The sequence below is a fragment of the Pygoscelis adeliae genome, unplaced genomic scaffold (assembly GCF_000699105.1).
Source record: "Pygoscelis adeliae isolate BGI_AS28 unplaced genomic scaffold, ASM69910v1 Scaffold17, whole genome shotgun sequence".
In the NCBI taxonomy this organism is placed as follows: Eukaryota; Metazoa; Chordata; class Aves; order Sphenisciformes; family Spheniscidae; genus Pygoscelis; species Pygoscelis adeliae.
The window spans coordinates 2,358,131-2,379,227 of record NW_008825234.1 but is presented as its reverse complement, the minus strand read 5'-3'; the positions used below and the strand labels follow the sequence as shown (position 1 = coordinate 2,379,227).

The window sequence follows — 21,097 nt, the reverse complement described above, 5'->3', positions numbered from 1 at the left end:
CATGAACCCGTGCTGGCTGGGCCTGATGCCCTGGTTGTCCCGCACCTGCCTTGTGAGCACCCTCAAGATGAACCACTCCATAATCTTCCCCGGCACCGAGGTCAGGCTGACAGGCCTAGAGTTCCCCGGATCTTCCTTCCGGCCCTTCTGGTAGATGGGCGTCACATTGGCAAGCCTCCAGTCGTCCGGGACCTCCCCCTACCCAGGACGACTGCTGATAGATGATGGAGAGCGGCTTGGCTAGCTCCTCCGCCAGCTCTCTCGGGTGGATCCCATCCGGCCCCATAGACTTGTGAGCATCCAGATGGCATAGCAGGTTGTTGACTGCTTCCTCTTGGATTATGGGGGATTCATCCTGCTCACTGTCCCTGTCTTCCAGCTCAGGGGGCCGAGTACCCTGAGGACAACTGGTCTGCCTGCTAAAGACTGAGGCAAAGAAGCCATTAAGTACCTCAGCCTTTTCCTCATCCTTGGTGACAATGTTCCACCCCACATTCAATAAAGGATGGAGATTCTCCTTGGCTCTCTTCTTATCATTAATATATCTGTAAAAACATTTTTTGTTGTCTTTTAACGACAGCGGCCAGGTTGCGTTCTAGCTGGGCTTTTGCCTTTCTCATTTCCTCTCCGCACGACCTAACAAGATCCCTGTACTCTTCTTGAGTTGCCTGCCCCTTCTTCCACAAGTGGTAAACTCATCATCTAGTAAACTAGGTCATCTAGTCCAACCCCCCTGCAATGAGCAGGGACATCTTCAACTAGATCAGGTTGCTCAGAGCCCTTTTTGCAACATAAAATGTCTTGAAGAACACATTTTTAATGTGCTGTGCCTTTGATTTTGCATTCCAACAGTAAATTCACCCTCTCCCCCTTATTTTGATTGCCATAAGCAGAATACATGCTACTCTGGGAATATTCACAGTATTCTGTTGTTACTGAAATACCTCTGTGGAATTTGTACACATGGAAGCTTCAGCTTCAGAGATAGGATCGTGACCCAGTCAAATAATTCAGTTCACTCCCAACATGGGAGTGCGCAGTACAGCAATCCGGGCAAGTGGGGAAAGTTACATCTATTAACACCCCAAAACTTGCATTGCAGTACACTCTACTTTTGTCTGAATCAGCCATTTTACTTGATCCAGCACTCTATGCTTTACATAAGGCCAACACAGTTTTATATTCTGCTGACATGCTATGCATCATAATTGACCTATACAATTAATTAAAAGCAATGAGGAAAGTAAGTGGAATTTAACCTTAATCAGTGCCCAAAGACATCAGAATGTCTGATGTCACCCTGAAACATCAGGACACTCAGAACCAGATTTATTTCCAGTAAGCACCAGAAAGTTTTAATATTTATCAGTTTCTGAACTACCAAAGTCTGAAAATATCATGAGGAAAGGATACGATAACAACATTTGCAGCACTTTCAAATCTTGAGATGTTCGTTTCAAGTCAAATATACCATAAGAAAACCATTTCTTTTGTATGTTATTTATTCACTGATTATTATATACCTAAGGAGTTCAAAGAAACTAAGCACATTTTCTTAGGATGAACTTGCCTGAGAAATGAAACAAAGAAAGGGGAAATTAAAAAAAAAAAAAAAAAGATTACTGTGGTTCTGATAATGTAAATTAACACCAAAAGTAGAAAACTCTACAAATGTTGCAGAAGAATTACAGTTCTCCCTCATGTAAACCATCACTTACTCAAATAGCAGAAAAATACACTGAAATTTAGCAGTTTCCATCAACAGAAGGAGCCAAATATTAGCCCAACAAGACAATTATCAGGCTTCAATAGAAATACAGGGGGTCAAACACATGTTAACACAGTGACTGCAGTTTTAACAGGCTGCTGCACAGAAACAGAGCTGCTGTGATCATCCATGTGTGCTCTTAGAAAGGGGCAAATGCAAAGTGACGCAACAATTTTATCCATCTTTCTTTATCCACTAAGCTATGTGTTACGTACCCGGATCACAGGTCTAAGCTTTACACCAACTGAGAACTTTAAAGGACATCAGTGGTGTATGCCCATCAAGAGATCAAAACCAGAGCAAAAAAGCAAAGCCAATAGCAAGTCATGAATGGATATTAGATAATCTGCCCAGGAAAAAGGTGATGAACTGGTTATTTCTGAGAACAACATAGTGAACAAATTATCAACCTCCAAACGATGCTCAGTTCTTAACCCTCCATAAATAAGATGAACAACCAAATAGGAAAAAGACATCAGTGTGTTGGATATTTCAGTGTTAGCGGTTCACATGATTTTTCCCAAGAATATTGTTATATTTTATTTTTGCCTCAAAGTTCCAGCTTCTGGATAACAAATGGGAAAACCCTTGGACTGCTCTAAGAGAATATACAGTAGAGTTACTTTCATTCAGCTTGAAAGTCTAGAAAAGTATTTATGCGTGAGCTTAACTTCAGGTTTGGGCACTACTGTCTGACTCCACTGTCTGTGGAGGTTAACCAGAGACTGAAAGGTCAAGAGACTGAAAGATTTTTCTGGGTCAACGCTGGATGTCCTTCTGTGTCCTTTCCATACGGTAGAAATTACATCTGTGAAGTCTGTTTGCTTACCCAGTCAACACTGTGACACTCAGAAAATACATTGGCTATAGTACCATGGTGAAATCTGGCACCATATAGTCCAAATTATTTTTAAGGTAACAATTTCTTTTTCTTTGAAGAAGCATTTGTGGAAAGAAGTTGATGAAGACAAATATCTACAAAATGTACAGCATTAATGAAAAGGTGAGGTAATTAAAATTAATTTTAAACAGGAGCTTGTTTGTAGAAATTTCTTACTATGCTAAAATAAAGCTGTTTACCAAATATTCCAAGAACATACACATGTCAAGTCAAATCTGGATGCACAAAGGAAAGCGGAAAAAATACGTTGCTACTGAAGCAGTAAGAAATTTTGCCTGTGCTTGACCTGAAAGCACTGCCTGGAAAAATACCAATATAGTAGGCATTAATATTCAACTTTCTTTCATCTCTTTTCTGTTTGAAGTATGTTTTCTTGCAGTGAATTTTCACTTCAGTGTTTCTTCTTTCAGTCTCATCAGAATTTTGGACTTTTGGAGGTATGGAAAACTGGAAAATTATCATTATTATTAACCAAGCATTCCTTATGATTTTCCAAATAAATGCAATTTTACAGTATAAAATATATTAATGAAATGTTACATCATGGATTGGCCTGACTGAAAAAGAGTACATCCATTTCTCAGATTGTCCAAAACATTTTGAATTGATTTGACAAAATGCCAAGCTAGAGAAACATGCACGATGGGAGAGGCTCTCAAGCTCCCCATGAGAAAGCAGTATGACCAGGTGCCCATCTCAAACACTTGTAAAAAAATTATTGAAGCCTGAGAAACAAACAGGAGGAACTGGGAGTCCATTTAATGACATCAATCACACCAGTACGATGGGAGAGCCAGAACAGCCGGAGTGCTGCAGCAGGTGAATATTGGCTCTTTAGGAAGGACAGGCAGGGAAGACAAGGCAAGGGTTATGCTCTGCACAGTGGGCACCTTGAATGCATGAAGCTTTACTTCATAACAGGTGACTCGTCTGTTGAAAGCATGTAAGTCAGATTTAGATGGGAGGCCAGCAAGGGGAACATCACGGTGAGCATTCATTACAGACTGTCTTGTCAAGAAGTGGGACTGGATGCGAAGAGTTCTTTTAACAACTGTAAGAAGCTCCATAATTGGAGACTAGCTACTTCAGCATCTCCTGGGAGAGCAGCACCATGAGGAGCAATCAATCCAGAAAGTGCCTCAGGGACAATTATCTAATGCAGGTACTGGGTTTCCAGCTAGAGCTGGTAGTCTCCTAGACCTGTTATTCACATACCCTCTGGTTGTGGATATGATAGTCAACAGCAGCCTTGGCTGCAGTGACCATGACTGCCTTCATGAGGTGGCAGCATTCAAGATCCTGACGGAAGGGAGGAAGGCGAGCATCAGGATAAAAGCCCTGGACATCTGGATTTGGCTTGTTCTGGGAACTGGTAGGCAGGATCCTACTGGAGGCTGCTATGAAGCGCAAAGGGGTCCAGAAAGAGCTTCTCAGACTTAAGGAACAATTTCCTTAAAGTATAAGAATTAACCATTGCAATGTGCAGGAAAATGAGCAGATATGGCAGAAGGCCAGCTTGGCTGAACAGGGAACTGTTGACTGAGACCAAATACAGAAATGAAGCATGCAGGAGGTGGATACCAGGACAGGCTACCAAACAGTAATATAGAAGTATTCCCTGGGCATGCAGGGATGAAGTGAGGAAGGCCAAAGTTCAGCTGGAGTTGAACTCAGCTAGGTGTATGAAGGACAACACGTACAGGTAAGGCAGCAGTAAAAAAAAGAGACCAAGGATAACATGCTGCCCTCCTCCTCTGCTCAGGAGGAAGGCAACCTAGTGACAAAGGACACAGGAAAGGCTAAGCTACTTAGTGCTTTCTTTGCCTTGGTCTCTACTGGCAAGGTCTGCTCTCTGGCCTCCCAGTTCTTCACGTCTGGTAGCAAAGACTTGGAGAGGACATGCTACTCATGGTAGAGGACAATTTAGTCAGGGACGACTTCACCTGGATGTACACAGGTCCATGGCAATGGCCAGAGGGCATTCAGGAGTGCTGAGAGGGCTAGTTGATGCTGCTGCAAGACTGCTAAAGTCTAATCAGCAGCTGGTAATGAGTGCCATTCCTCAGGAACCAGTCCTTCATCAGTGACAGGGAGGAAGAAGTGGAAGGATCCTCTGTGAGTCTGCAAGAAACCCATGCTGGCAGGAGTGGTTGGTGCACTGGAGGGCAGTACTGCCAGTCAGGAGGAGCTCGACAAGCTGCAGGAATGTGTTGACAGGAGTATCATGAGTTCAGCCAGGCGCTAAGTTCCTCACCTGTGATGCACTGATGAAGGCTGGCCAATGGCTGGCTAAAAAACTCCTTTGCAGAAAAGGACCCAGAGATTTTTGGGCCCTCATACAAGAGAAGCAAACTGGAGTCCAGCTAAGGAAGATGTTTTTATTTAGCCTGGAGTAGAGAAAGGTAAGCGGGGACCTAATTGCAGTCTTTCACAAGTGGTTTGCAGAGAAGATGCAGCCTTCTCTTCTCAGAGACACACAGCAAAAGGATAAGAGGCAACGGTCACAAGTTAGAACAAGAAAAATTTCAGTTGGCCCTAAGGAAAAGGTCTTTCACGATGACACTGGTGAACAGACCTATCAAAAAGAATGTGGAATCTCCATCCTTGGAGATTTTCAAAAGTCTACTGGACCAGACCTTGAGCAACCTGATCTAAATTTGAAGTCTGCCCTGTTTTAAGCAGGAGATTGGACTAGATGCGTTCTTTATGACCTTTTAACCTAAATTATTCTGTGGCACTTTAACTTCTTTTCATGCTGCATTACCTTGCAAGGGTTGAAATTTTAGTTTCCAATATTTTTTATAAGAGTTGTCCTTGAAGGGTACATCTCCATAAGGGGAATACACTGACTGAACACACACACCTCATGGGAGTTATAAATTTTTCAATGCATTGTAAGGGGAAGAGCTCTAGCTATGGATTTTGGTCCCAGGGAAAACTGCAGGTATCAGACTCCCATAATTGCCCAAAAGAACTACATAACAGATCATGCATCATCATAAGGAACTGTAAATTACCACTGTGATTGCTTTGAAAGGAAGCTTGTAAATTCAGTTTAGTAAAAACTAACTCCATCGTTCTGATGACAGGAATGTCAAATGTTTAATTTCAATATTGAAATAAAAGGTTTTGACTACTCCTAATGTGAATTTTTCAGAATGTGCATCTCCTGGAAAACTTATGAAGGCCAAATTTCCTCCTTGCTTTGGGAGAAAAACAAATGTGAAAAGACAAATTTCCTGCAAGACAGAAATGCCACATTTCTCTCAGCTTTATAACTGAATACTATTGAACACCATTCCTCTCAAGAGCTCCAAATATTTTGAACTACAATGCAAACACTGTTACCACCATATTTCCATAAATATTACTGAACTGTGATCCAAGAAATGTGGAATCACTCATGGCCATCTCTGCCTATTATGGTTTACTGCCTTCCCTCAATGGTTTTAATTAAGGTATTGTGAGTGTTCATACTTACAAACAAAAGGAAACAAGGAAATTGAGGCTCATGAATTTTTCCCCTCCGATCTAATATGAGGTTTGCATTTGCAGAAGGCAAATTATGAAGAAGACATTATGATGTCTTTCTTCACAGAGACCTTTCTAAAAAAATCAAGAATTTTTTTTTCCAAAAAGAATCTTTTTTACCAGAAAGCAATAGTTAATCTATAAATGAGTGCATACAGTTGTACTCCTTTTGGCTAGGATAGAGTTAATTTTCTTCATAGTAGCTAGTATGGGGCGATGTTTTGGATTTGTGACCAAAAGAGTGTTGATAATACAGGGATGTTTTTGTTACTGCTGAGCAGGGCTTACACAGAGTCAAGGCCTTTTCTGCTTCTCACACCACCCCACCAGCGAGTAGGCTGGGGGTGCACAAGAAGTTGGGAGGGGACACAGCCGGGACAGCTGACCCCAACTGACCAAAGGGATATCCCACACCATATGACATCATGCTCAGCATATAAAGCTGCGGGAAGAAGAAGGAAGGGGGGACATTCGGAGTGATGGCGTTTGTCTTCCCAAGTAACTGTTACGCGTGATGGAGCCCTGCTTTCCTGGAGATGGCTGAACACCTGCCTGCCCATGGGAGTAGTGAATTAATTCCTTGTTTTGCTTTGCTTGTGTGGACAGCTTTTGCTTTACCTATTAAACTGTCTTTATCTCAACCCACAAGTTCGCTCACTTTTACCTTTCCGATGCTCTCTCCTATCCCACTGGGGCAGGGTGAGCAAGCGGCTGGGTGGGGCTGAGCTGCCTACTAGGGTTAAAACACAACAGTACACGAAAAAAGCCAAGATGATTTAATCACCCAGCAAAGGGAGAGAGGATCCCCACCACCATCGCCTCACAAGAAAAGGCAGCATTTGGTCAGGAATGACTTTCAAAACATCTTCTTTAACCAAGTTACCTTTTTCTCCTGGAGGCCCAACTCTGCCTGGACGACCTGGAGCACCTTTCTCGCCCTTTTCTCCAGCCTCCCCTGTTGATACAAAAGGAAACAAAAGGAAGAATCATACTAAACCAGGACTATTTTCTGTTGGTGGCAGTGACAAGAGTGCTGTTCGCCCCACTGAAAATAAAAACCTACTATAACAAGAGGAAAAGAATAAAAGCAGATAGGGTCTGACTTAACAGCTTTACTTAATGTGTGGAGAGCAGAGTTTCCTGCAAATGGCATAGATACTGACAAAACCAAAGTCAAAACATTAATGAAGTCTCATACAATGGGCCTAGTTTTGTGGATGTTACTCAACCTCCAAAAATCCCAACAGCACAATTCACTTAAGTAGAAGTTTCAGAATTAGGCCCCAACTTACCACATGAACTTCTGGGTCTGTGTTCACCAAACACTGCCTGAGTATCTGCTAAGGATGTGCTTAAGTCTCAAGTGAAAACAGCTTAACTATAACCTCAAATTAAAAAAAAAAAAAAGAAAAAAGTTCATGCCATTTACTGAGTAAGGACAGATTAGGCCTCTAAGAAGGCATTGCTACATCCCTCATTTGAAGGATCATTTTTAAGCATGAAAGAGTATCTCCTAATCTATATTCTCAGTTATATACTGTGCCTTTTAATCTCTGTGGTACGAACCACTGTGCATTGTACTTAACATGCACATGGCTCAAGGCGCATTATAATATTCAGCATATTTAAACATCAGTTTCTGTAAATGTTTGTCTCCCTGGTGCCTTTAATTGGAAAGTTGGGGATGTTTACCTTGTTTTGCCCCCTACTATTGTACTACTATTGTAGTTTGCCATTGACATAAAATTAAAATGTCTTAAACAAACAGAAGTTTAAAGAATGATTTACATAGCCACCTTTACGAAAAAGATTTATACGAAGGAGAAGAAAGCTCTATGGCTTCCACAGAAAAGAAAATGCCAGGATCTAAAAGCCAGAGCTAGCACAACACACCTGATGCCCCAACACTGTATTTCTACAGAGGAGAGTGAGCATTAGCTGCTCTCCAGGAAGCTGAAGGGAGCACCATAGCAGGAAAGTCAATGGTTATCACGTACCCCTCAAGCTCTGCTCTCTGGCATAGCCAGCAGCTGTGGTTCAGAGAGGGACCATAGAGATGACATGCAAAAACAAGTCAAAACATGGTACGTTTCAAATATGCAGCCTCCAGTTCTCTCTCTCCTTATTGCAGACATAGGTGGCTGTGAGATGAACTCAGCCCTCCATCTGTTATATTTTCCTTCTTTGGGCTGCCAGCAGGCTCCAGACCATCTTCCCTGCTTTCAGACATGCAAAAATAGGCCATTCTCTGACCTTAATGAGGACAAACTTCACATAATCCCCAGTGAATAATATTGTTAGTATGAAACAGGCTATTATTTGGCACATTTGGGAACGTCACTTTTTTATTATCAGGTAACCAACAGGCTTTGTATGATTGCCTTTCCCCCCTCAGGGCTGGTTATGAGTTCTTTGCTTCCCAAAGATAAATCCTGACAATGACTTTTTCCTGCTCTCTGGAGGCTGAGAGCAGGCTATTACAGCCTATTGCTTTACACGTTCTTCAGAGTGAAAGCTGTGCATTAGGGATCAATAAAATAGATCACTCTTGCTTCAGGCCATTACACTTGCCTGCATTTATTCCTATAATAAGATGACACTGCATTCCTTAGTGTGGGTGTTTAAGAAACTTTCCCTGAGAGGAGATTACCCCATTACAGGCCCAGCTACAGACCACTCTGCATTTTTTGTTATCAGCTGTTTTAAGTGGCAAGACCTTGGCCAAGAGGGACTGATCAGCGGTCCAGTTCAGCTTTGCCATGTTTAAGTCTGTTTTTGCTGTGTGTACCCTGAGCACTGTGCAAGCTGAGGAAGCAAAGCCTGTGCAGGTGTCGTGGGCAACAAAACAGTTTTCTGTCAATGAATTTCAATTAATTTAACTTATCACCAATTAACACTAACTTTTAGCTTTTGATTCCTGAATTAGGAAGAAAAAACAAACAAATGAACTTAGAGAAAGACACCTCTGCTCCCCCCCTTGTGGTCTCTAGCCCCTGTGCCGCACATTACACCCAGTCCCTTCAGAGCAGAAGGTGGGGGTCACTGCACTGTGGTCCCTACCCAGTTGCTCCGGCATGGCCTCCTCCACTAGCCACAGTCCTATCTCCCGTTCAGTCTCCTCTCCACCCCTTCCCAGGTGGCTCTTTGCTCCAGCCCTACTGCATGAAAGAGTACCTTCTTCCTCAGCACAATGCAGCTCTTGCCCACGCAGCTGAGATCTGAGATGGGGCGAGATGTGCACAGCAGTGCTCCACAGTGTTGTGATGGCCCACAGCCCCAAAAGAAATTTAGCCCTGGTACCGAACTGAGCTGCAGCAGGGTCACAGGTATCAGGCACAACCCTGACACTACTACAAGCTTCTTGTCCTGTCATCTCTGAGAGAGATCTTTCATAATTCAAACAATATATCTTACCATTACTGTCAATTTACCTCCTGTTACGAATTCTTTGGGACAAGATTCGTCTCTGATTATGTTTACATCCTGCCTACCTTGAGCTGTACCATATACTGTAATGAAAATAACACATCAAATATTAACTATGTGAGCTATTAAGCATTCCTTGGCTGGTGATGACTTTCTTCCATTACTCATAGTCCCTGTGTGAGTAGACGCATCGTGTGGGCGTAAAAAAATTGATTTTATTTATATAGCATCAACTTTTTTATGTATTGTATACCATTGAGACTATTAAGACAATTCCTGTTTTAGATTCTAGAAGGGAGACAAAACAAGGTGGCAAACCAAGTATTTAAGCTTTGAAGGATTGTTCCATATTTTTTTCTCTACTATAGCAGTAACTTCAATCTCGTGTGCCTATCAAAAGGAACTGGACTTTAGGAAGAAGGTGAGTGGGAAATGTAGTGAGGCTTCATCATCCATCCCTTTTTCACACACAACACACTTTTTCCATTATTAATATCGTCAGCTTTCTAAAACACAGATCAGTCTGCTGTCTGGGTTCTCAGAGCCACGGTATTCTTCCCTTCCACATTTCATCTTACTCTTTTATACTGTTGAGATTATTAAAAAAAAAAAAAAAAAATCAGTCCCTAAGACCTAAGCTGCTGACCTTAAACTCATTTGTGCCTTTTTCTATTCTTGGTGTCTTTACTGGCTTTCTTCATCTTCCATTTCCACCTCCATTCTCATCTCATCCCCCTTCCAATTCCCCTTTTTATTCTGAGGGATCCTAATTGGCTTTGTGTTTTTTGGGTTGTTTTTTTTTTCTCCAGTCTCTCCACTCAGTTTCATTCTTCGTGCTCTTCTTTTCTCTTTTCCCTTTGTTTCCTCCTGTTCTTCTAAAGTTTGTCCATTATGCTCCCCCACTTTTGGGTACTTTTCCCTGGTGTCTTTCTCCTTCACCACCCCATTTGGGCTCTACTTTCTGCACCACCTCTTAGGCTTAACCCTCTCCTCCTATATTTTCCCTTTCACACGTTGCATAGTCTCCCTCATTTCTTCCACTTCTTCCCTGTACCTATTTTTCCCAAATCCTGACAGGCTCGTGTCCAGCTGTGGTGCGGGGCTCTGTTCCTCTAGCATTGGAGATGCTGCCGGCAGCCCAGCAGGGAGAAGATGGAGCAGAGCTAAAAGCCGCAGTGAGCAAATCCCACTGTGTGGGAGCTGAAATTTGGGCACGCGGCCACATATACGCTCAGTTTAAAGGAAGCCTGGGCCACCGAAATGGGTTGGAGTTGTGCCAGTGGGAGACAGCAGTATCTCATTACCAATCCTCTGAGCCAGTCCCCCTGACAGCGTAGCTGGAGCATCGATAGCTTTTTAGGGATTTCACATTAACTAGGGCTGTATCAGGCCATTTTGTGCTTCACTGAATTTGTACATCAATCTCTCTCACTTTTGCAAGGCTTACATCTCATGAAGCAGAGTGAAATCATTAACACATGATGGTTTTCAGGCCTCTGTTGTTTCCTGGCTCAGGATTGCCTTCTGACAAAGGGCCAGGGTCCTGCACTGTTTATACATTTTAAAAAACTCTGTTGCATATAATAATAATAATCCTTTCATAAAAATGGTAATCACAGATGTTAATTTTGACTGATTACACAAATAAGGAAACTAAGGCAATGAAGTTACAAAACTTCTCAAAGCCTGTCAACTTCTTTGAAATGAAAAATAACTCTGCTGCTTTGGTCCCCAGTGCTGTAGAGTCTGACCCTCTGACCAATCTTCTGTGTAACTTTAGACAACATATATTTAACTTGATTGTGTTCTTCTCTGTGAGTCACATCAACAGCACTATCTTATGCTTATTTCACAGCAAATATATCAACAAATGAAACAACTTTACTCAAGGCTTAGTCAAACCTCAGAAGACCTGGATATAGTAGCATTCTTTCCAACTAGAAATCTGCAGAAGGTGTAAATATTAAGACTTCAAAGGCCACGTATTGAAGTAAAATAAAAAAAATATAATTTTGGTTCAGTTCAGGAATCCAAAGCTGCATCTATAATAACAATAAACAAAACTTACCTAATAATATTGATGCCACTAACATAATCTAGTGCAAACCTGGGCTTTACCCAGTTGCCTGAGGACCATAGTATGGACTGCAGGCTCTGTCTATGCTGGTTAATTCATTGGTGAGGGCAAGGCTCGGTTCTGTCCTGCAACTGTTCATACAGTTAATTGCGATCGCAGCCTGGCTATAAGTTTGTTAGTGTTGTAAACTGCCCTCTCCAGACATTGGCCGGTTTGGATGTGGCTTGAAGCAAGAGAATTGGGCTGTAGGGATGTGGGTTTTGCTTGGCCAATTGGCTTCAGGACCAAAAAAGCTCTCGTTTTGTTTATTATATTGTTTTTTATATACAGTGCATAACTACCACAAAAATTGGAAGGTTAGTTGTGCAGTTCTTAAACTGCATTTTTTTATCAGTAATGATAAACTGGTGGTTTTCATGGGGTTTTTTTGTCCTTAGTTAACAGGTATTTCCCCATGCTCACAGGTCTTACACTCCAGTAGAAACACCATAGCCTCCATAACGAGAATTACTATTATTGACTAAACAGGGCTAGGATTTCACACCATAATGGATGCTGTTGCTTCAAAATGCTAATTCTTCCTAACTGGTCATTTCTTATCTAAGGTACTTTAATAGATTTTTTTGCTACAAAAAGATCAGTAATTTATTGTGCCATCTTTTTTTGGCAATAGTTTGGGGGCATATTTTGTAAAAATGTTGCTTTTGTCAACAGAAACTGTAGAAATGCCAAAAATCTAACTAATTTTTTATTTCTTCTAAAAGGCACTTGAGCATTTAAAAATCAAGGGAAGACAAGCAGAAGACTAGAAAATACAAAATACTTCCCATTAGTACATCACAAAATGGCAATTAAAACCTCTGCAGATATAAAGTAGGGCCTGATTTTACAATCTTTGGGTATATGCACCATTCATGAGTATAAACACAGACAAAGCAACCAGGCAGAACATCAGATTAACAAGCACTACTGATCAGGAGCAAGTCTGGGAAACTTTGGCATGCATTCTCTGAACCATATTCATTTTAACAGACTTAAGTTCGTCTTACAAACCTTAAAACTCCATTTTTAAGGAGGCAAAACAAACTGGACAAATGAGAGGACAACTGAAAGGCACCTTCTTTGTCTCTGTTAGAAACAGTCAGTGGTGCAAATGAGCCTGTTAGAAAGAAAGGATTAGTATTTGAATGATGGAGTAGACTTCCACATTACCTTTGAGGCCTGGAACAAGAATTTGAACAGAGCAGGACTCCTCCGCAATATGTTGAGGATATCCAGACCTTAGCAGTGACAGGAAGGCAAGGCTAATTAGAGTCAGCAAGAAAACCAGATCTCTCTTCATAATGAGCACTTACAGGTCACTGACTCCTAAACAAAAGAATGAATAAACAGTTATAAGAATTCCAAAGACTTTCAACAGTTTCTGAACATATGCAGCATCCTACTATGAATACAATATATTTTTGCATGCCACAACCCACAGAGCATGTGAAGGACATGTACAGGTCCTCCGAGCAGGTTGTATGTTCCACAGGCATACATGAAACATGCAGCAGCACATTCAGCAGTTTGTTTTGGTGTTAGACTGGGTAAGATAAAGCTCAGAAAAAATTTAGTTAAGAAAAAGGAGATTAAGCGATGTTAATAATAGGCAATTCTGTGTTCACAATTTCTTGTTGGAGGCAGGGATCTGGAAAGGTCAAAGGAGAAAATCTAGGACATCGCCTTGCATTGAAAGATGTTAGTACTAAGCTGCCACTTAGAAAGAGTGCACACTGCTCTAAACAGGCATTTCAGTAGACGATGAGACCAACCTAAAGGCCTGAAATTTCACTTCCCATCTACCTGAGCACTGAAATTGTGCCCAGCAAATTGTTTGATACAATAGCCCTCATTAACTCATTGAGGGTGGAAGAGAGATAATATTTCACTGTATCAGGCAATGAAGTTACATCAGAGCCTTCAATAAATCCTGAAAAGATTCACCTCTGAAACTACCCTTGTCTAAGCCTACAAGTGAAATGGCTTGCCTGATATTAGGCTCTGAAGAGATCTCTCAGAAAACAACAGTACAGAAATGGAGTTTGTTTGAAAGGACTATCAAAAGCCGGTATTTAGGGGGTCTATAGAAATACTCTTTGACAAAAGTGTTATTTATGTACTTCTCGTATGTCTTTCCAGTCCTCCTTTCACCAAGGCTCTGTACTACACAAACAACCTGAAAGTCACATCAGGGTTTCCAGAGAAAGTACCTGTATATCTTCTTTTATAGCCACGATACAGACGTGTGCATTTTACATCTAGGGCAAGAAGATTGGGCTATATTACTCTCCACTCCCTGATTTCCTTCAAAAATAAGCCAAGTAGGATTAGGCACAGGTGTGGGCCGGTACATGGGTCTGTCTCTCTCACCATGCTGGTGGTCTAGGAGGGTGGATCTATTATTTTGGCAATGGCCTGAAGGAATAAGTGTGCTTCAGCAGGGACAGGAGAATAAGGAGCTTCAGGGTGAGAATGAGCTGGGGAAGCAGATACCAAAACATAAGGGATGGAGCAAGATGGGCAGACTGCGCTCTGCATGCAACAAAATTCAGTTTTGCCTGTACTATTAAAAAGCCCTGCTCTAATTTTAAATTCCACCATCAACTCTGATATGTTTAATAAATGTCTTAGCAGTAAGACTAAGTAGATGACTTTGGAGTTGGGGGAATAAATTATCTCTCTGAATTGCTATCCAGTATGTGCTTCCATTATCCTCTAGGAGATAAAATTAGTAGACTGCAGTAGGGGTGCCAGATGGGAGCAGATTCTGTCTCCCTCCTCATATGGGGAGGGCATGGCACCAGTTATGGGGGAGATTGCTCTGCCTCACAACACCCTTGGCTACACCATCTATACTGCAGGGCAGAGGTGCTCCACAACATGCTTCCTCAGTCCTCACTGATCATCCAGATTTGGGGCACAGACGACAGTATGCTGTGAGCCCCTTTTGACTCAAATCTCTTCCCCAGCTTTCCATCCAAAGGAGAGTGAGGTGCAGCAGGAGGACCATGCCTGAAAAAGGTGGGGTGTATGCTTGGATCTGGGAAGAGCTCGTGGGTCAAGGGAATCACTTGATACAGTCACAGTCTAATGGGCTACAGTGAGGCAGAAAACCCTAGGTAAAGTCATTGGTGCTGGGTAATCCTCCCACGGAGCAAGGGAGGAACAGGGACTATCTGGGCATTTTCACAGCTACAACATGCCATGCTCCTGGAATGGGACAGACCTGACGACTTCATACACAAGCTTTGCCAACCAGAAAGATGACCCAGGACAGTATGGACCAAAGAAAGGAAGTTTCCACTAAGCTGTAACATAACAATTTTATTTTCAGGGCCTCTGTCTCAATTTCCTATTACCTTTTAGTCTAGCAGATCACAATATAGACAATCTTACTAGAGAAGCATTTTGTACCCTCACAACATTCTTGTCAGACTATTAAGCACTAACGTCATTTACAAAAGTCTCCTCTCATAGCTTAGGGTGCAGGTTCTGAAGGGACAACACTCACTCATACACAGATGTTTACGGTATTCTTTTTTCCCCCTTCAGGAGTGCTCAGCTCCCAAAATTTTGCTTATGCTGCCACAACTAAGATGACTGCAGCTCATATATACATGTCAGCTTTAAAATATCTAGCTCAGGTACTGCTAGGAGCACACAAAGTCACAGAAGTACAAACCTCAGCATGGGCTGCTCAAATATTTAGGCCACATTAAGTTTTGTCACAATTGCAGCAACATCACTCAAGACTTACAAGAGTGCAGGCAAAACTGAATTTTGCCACCCCAAGTATGAGGAACCAGAGCTGGAGGAGAAGGCACATCACAAAGGTGGATCTAGAGAACAGCAATAGTTGCGGGGGGAAAGGGGAAGAGTAATGGAAATTTGGATGTAAAGCTTCTACTGCCACGGAGAAGCAGCAACCAGCCTGGCACCCCAGGGCACTGACAGACAAGACTGACAGGAAAACATGTGCTGTGTTAGTGTCCTCTGCTTTCTTGGGCTGCTGCCTCCTTTGCCTATGCACAGAGCCAGCCCCGACTACCAGAAACCAGTCGGGCCACTGGCCACCTTTATAGCTATTTTCTAAGGTTATACAAGCTATTAGATCACAGTCTTGATATAGTTTTGAAGTATCAGATCTCTATGATAGCACTCTTCACCCTCATATCCTCATGTGCATACCAAACAAATTACTTCACATATATTAAGCTTGAATCTGGCCACACCTCCCCAGAAGGAGATTCCTAACCCCAGGGTACAAGGCACTGCACCTTGGTGTACTTTGTGGCCTAGAGGACCTCACAGCATCCACAGTGGATGGTCCTGGCTCTTTTTGCCAAGTCTGTGATCCACAACAGTCGGCAAGCAAAAGAGGGAGCAACAAAAACTAGCCAAGAGGAAAGGTCGAGAAGAAGGGTGTTTCTCCAGAGCTTCCCTTCAAAGGCTTGCAGGGCCAGACTTGGCATTTGAATAGTTAGGCTTCACAATGCCAAGTTAGGGACCAACACTCCCTGTGTGGGAAAGTAGTGAGTTGCCATTACCTCAGGCAGCAAGGAGGATGTGGCAGAGGCTCATGCTTGGAAGTCTCTTCCAGACACCTGAATGTAGGTGTTTAACCCTCAGCAGCAGCCACTTTTAAGGGACATGGAGTGGGACCATCCTGGATGATACCCACACTGATGCTCTGCAGGCTGAGCAGAGGACGTGGGTCCTGCCTGCCTTAGCCTGCAGCTCCTGCCCCATAGCCCAGGAGAGCACCTGGCCACCAGCCTGCAGGACATCTTCGGCAGGGTGTCCCACCTTTTCTTTGTAGGTGGGGCACTTTGGGATCCAGAAGACGACCAAAAAGGCTTTCAAACCAAGTGGTTCAGGCACTCAGCTGAAAGCCTGGAAATTAGGCAGTTTCAGCGTGAGCACCCAGCAGCCTGGTGATAAGGATTCTTGACAGATGAGTCGGAGAGGGGAATGAAATGGCCTGAGACAGAAGAAAGAATTGAAGTTAGGAAGGTGCTCCAGTCTCCGCATTAATGGATAAAAAGGCAGCATAACCTCCTCTGGTTGCATTTTATGAGGTGTTAGATGTATCCAGACTACAACTGAAAGATCAAAGCCTCCAGGTATGTTAAATATTCATCTGCCTTTGCAAACTCCTACACAGCTCAGAGATGAGACAGGCATCGAGCAGCAGAGAAGCGTCAGGGCTGCTTGGTGGCTCTGCTCAGCAGCCAGATATGAAGGATTTTCTGGGGAAAACAAAACCTCCAACGAAACTTCGTCACATTCCCCACTGCCTGCTCCTGCTGCAGAGCTTACAAGCCTCAGAGACACAGGGGATACACCTCACCCTACCTCGTGATAGTTTGACTCGCAGAGAAAATGGACTCATTCTAGAAAACGGAGCTTCTTACTGTCAGTTGGGTCACAACACCCAGACCCACATGAATACTCCGGAAATTACCTTGGTCTGAGAAGAGCCACTAACAGAGGAAATCTCTGAAGAGGTTTCAGATTAAATACTTTATAGAGTCTGCAGCTGCAGTAAAGGGACACATTAGTAGTAGAAATGAAACCAAAAGCACTTTGGATATCACTTTCTCCACCTTTTCCTGCTTTAAAAAGAACCCTTCTCTTCTGCAGCTAAAATTACCTTATGATTGAAATGAGTTTGATCTCCAGGTAAGTGCTACAGCAGTACCTTTCATTTTAAAATCCTGGAAAATTCCTCGCCTTTCTGACCTACCTTCAAGTCCTTTCAGACCCAGATTCATAAAGGCATTTAGAAAACTAAAACCCACTGAAACTGGTCCTCAGAAAAAGGTTTTTTCAAACACTATCTTAGTCCTGGTATTTGGAGTATCTACAGCGCTGGTAAAACCAATGCCAGAGAGAAACCTAGAGATGTTCAGCACTTGTAAAAGTATGAATATTTTCTCACTGTCTACACAGGGGTCAGGAGTCAAATTTGCAGCACTTATAATGGTGGCCATTAAATTAGCATAAGCTGAAAGCTTTGAAAAAAAAAATGAGAGGAGGAGGAAAACGCAGCATTTACGTGGCCTTTTCTTTAAAAAAAAAAAATTAGCAAAACGTCTTTATTCCCATTAGGAATGGAAATGTACCAATGCAACCAGCACAATAATTTCAAAACAACTTTTGAGACCTGTCAGCTTTAGGGAGTCTGCCTCGGTTGCCGAGAGAGAAGAGGTTTATTAAACCAGGCTTCAAGTGACAAGTCCTTGAGAGGTCATCGGAGAATTCCCGAGGCACCACAGGCTTCCTCAAAACCCCTGCGGGACCAGCCAGGCCAGCTGGCACCCAGAACTCCTTGAGCTCCCCCACTTCCCCCCCGCCCCCCAGCTGTGGATGGAAAGCTTGGAGATCACTTCAGCCAGCAAATGCCTTGTGCATGAAGACCCTGTATCTGCCAGCAGCTGCTCCACAAGAGCCGGTGTCTTATTGCACGCCATTATTTTGAACCTAGAAGCAACAACACAGCCTAGCTGAATCCAAATGGCTGAGAAATGCAGAAGGACAATGATGGTCACTGGCAGTAGTGCTCAGCCAGCCAACACCTACAGAGTGGCTGTAATCCTCTGTATAATCCTATGGGACTCCTCTTTGAGCTGTTTTTATTTCACTATTACTGAGTTGTTTTCACTCTTATTATAATTTTTTTATTATTATTATTTTTAAAACTATACTTCATTCTCAGGGATCTGAGCCGAATTATGTGTATTCTGAATTACATTCCTGGTACAGACAGGCACACAAATCTGCAGAGCCACAGTCACATTTGGTGGGTGAATTTCCCAAGCAGGTTTGAGTCAGCACTGCAAACACATTGACAGCTTTCAACAGTTTTCACTCCCCTGACTTTTCAAGTCCTTGTCATCCACATCCCAACACCACCCAGAACTATCTGGCAGCCTGTGTGTCCTTGAACGCCCTGGCAGGCCCTAAGCCGCATCCTAATGGATGCAACACATGCCCACAAAATCATGCCAGTGAAATGCCAGGCTGTCAGGCTGTGACACAGACCTCACACCATTTCAAACATTTTGAGCAGATAAAAGCCAAAAGAAAAAAAAAAGTAATTATGTCCGAGGACTACAAGGGTAACACCAGTGCAGATCCAGGGATACATTTTTGGGGGAAGCAGGGAAAGGCAGAAGGGACAAGCCTCCACCGCTGTGCACGCAAGCTGGTTTTCCTCCCTTGGCCCGAGGGCTACAGATCACTCCCTGGTGAAGATGTCTTTCACACTGGAGATGAAACCTGTGTCACTGACCTCTTCTTTCTCCATTACAGCTTTGCTGATGATCCTAACCTACAGATGTTTTGTGTAGCTATGTTTTTACTTTATCTAAGCACTCTCTTGTTTGTCCTCCCAGCTCTGCCATGCGTTACCTTGGGTAATCAAGACTTCACCATTTAGCCAGAATATAAAAATCGGAATCAATGATAAAGCTGCTTAAACAATGGATGATCATTTTTGTAGCATTTAACTCGAGTGTTGCAATGCTACGTGTTGATTTAAAGGTTAAAGGAATGGGCTTGAAAGATTAAAAAAAAAAAAAATCCCTAAGTCTCAATACCATAGAATTGCAAAAATGAGGACCGTAACTGCCGCAGCTACGAAGTATCTGTGAAATCTGTGGAGCATGGAGTAGCATAAAGCAGAGACATAATACATTTCAGGTCCTGATGACGCTGAAGAACAGCGAGGTTCGCTGCAGAGGACAAAAGAGTGAGTCTAAACTGATGGGAAGCTAACATTACCTAAAAGCCTAACTGATAGGAAGTCATTGGTTACTCCCCAAAGTGCACTTAATTCTGGCTCAGTAGAGCTATTTCCTCAGCCGATGTTTGCAAGGTGTAAGAGACTATTAGTTCTGACTGTAGAACATAGGTGCCCTTGTCATATGTAGGAATAGCAGCCTCACTTTTCATCGAGAAGAATGTTTTTAAAAATTGAGACAAATTTCTTCCTGATGTAGTTCTGCTGAAGCCAATGAGTTTATGTCAGAATTAAATTACTGTCATCTGTGCTGAAAATATAAAATGAGGGCTTCAGCAAGGGTGAGATGAAAATAGTGCCAGAAAGGGCAAGTATGTTTTCAAAACCTGTAACTAGAGGGAGATGTGACCCACGTGATTTCTTGCCCCAAGTGCTAAATCTCTCACCATAGCACTGTATGGTTTTTTAGATGGTAGAGAGTAACACCCAAGTAGAATTTTATCTTTGTCTGTGTATCTGTCAGAGATAACTTGAAATGCTAAACAAAACTTCTCCCACAATGTTTTAATCAAAGTCTCTATTAGATGACAATATCTCTGCTACAGACTCATTTGCAGCTATAATTTACAGAAATACTTTGTCATTTGGGGTGCCATCCTTGATATATGTCAGATCAAATTTTCAGCATTCTTAACCACCCCAAAATTAAAAAAAAAAACCACAGGGTTCAAATATAGGTGTCAGTTCTTTTACAAACTGTGTCTAAATTGTCTCAGTTCAGCCCCGCTCCTATAAAGCATACATGTAAAAACTTGATGCTATCCCCACACACCTATCTGTAGGAACTACAACACCAAGGATTCACCAAGAATCAATGAATGATTTGGAGAATGCTGCAGGTACCTTTCTTTATACGAATAAATACATATTATTTACACATGCATTTGTCATCTTATTTCTGAAGCTTTAGGGCACCACTTTTCAGCCCTCTGAATCTATAGAGGCTTAGGACTGGCTGCAGAAGCTGGGATGTTTGTGCAATATTTAAGTGCCCATTCAACCAGCTTATGCTTTCCAACACGTTCTCACTCTCCAGGAACTTAGAAGTTTTCCAAGTGGGCCTGACAGTTGTCTTTGAGTGCATAGGACAGGCTCAAAAGGCAAACTTAATCTGGGGAGGATGGTCCCAGTCCCCCAGCTACGTTCTCAGAGGTGCATAGATGAGGCAGAAAGGTCTATCAAAGCCCCACCTAACCACCCCACACATCAGCAGTGGCGCATGCCTTCTGCACAACAGAAATGCCACTCAAGTGTTGATCCGAAAGGGGAGAAGTACCAGCTATGGAACATCCTTAACTTAAAAGGATTTGAACCCACAGCTCCAGTTCCCCAGGAGAGTAATTGCTCCCATTGGATGGACGCAGTAGGTGACGTTAGACTGCACTCAGACATGCCACATTAAAGGATGGAAGGCAAGCAGGGAAGAAGCCAGCTCAAGCCTAGTGGTAGGACACTGGACTAAAAAGGGACAAAATGAGTGTTGTCCCTTCCCTGCTTTCTGTTTTTATGTGCAACAATTGACTCATGTATAAACACATGGACAGGTCA

At 42.7% G+C, this 21,097-nt stretch overlaps 1 protein-coding gene across 1 annotated transcript in view; it reads right to left on the bottom strand.

The window, feature by feature from the left end:
* Positions 1-21,097, bottom strand: part of COLEC11 (collectin sub-family member 11) — a 40,505-nt gene that overhangs the window by 10,225 nt on the left and 9,183 nt on the right. The window contains exons 2-3 of the mRNA XM_009329303.1: positions 12,916-13,071; positions 7,084-7,155 (exon numbers count right to left, since the gene is read on the bottom strand). Of these exons, the coding sequence (XP_009327578.1) occupies positions 7,084-7,155; positions 12,916-13,045 (202 nt within the window). The 5' untranslated portion in view covers positions 13,046-13,071. The remainder of the gene's footprint in view (positions 1-7,083; positions 7,156-12,915; positions 13,072-21,097) is intronic.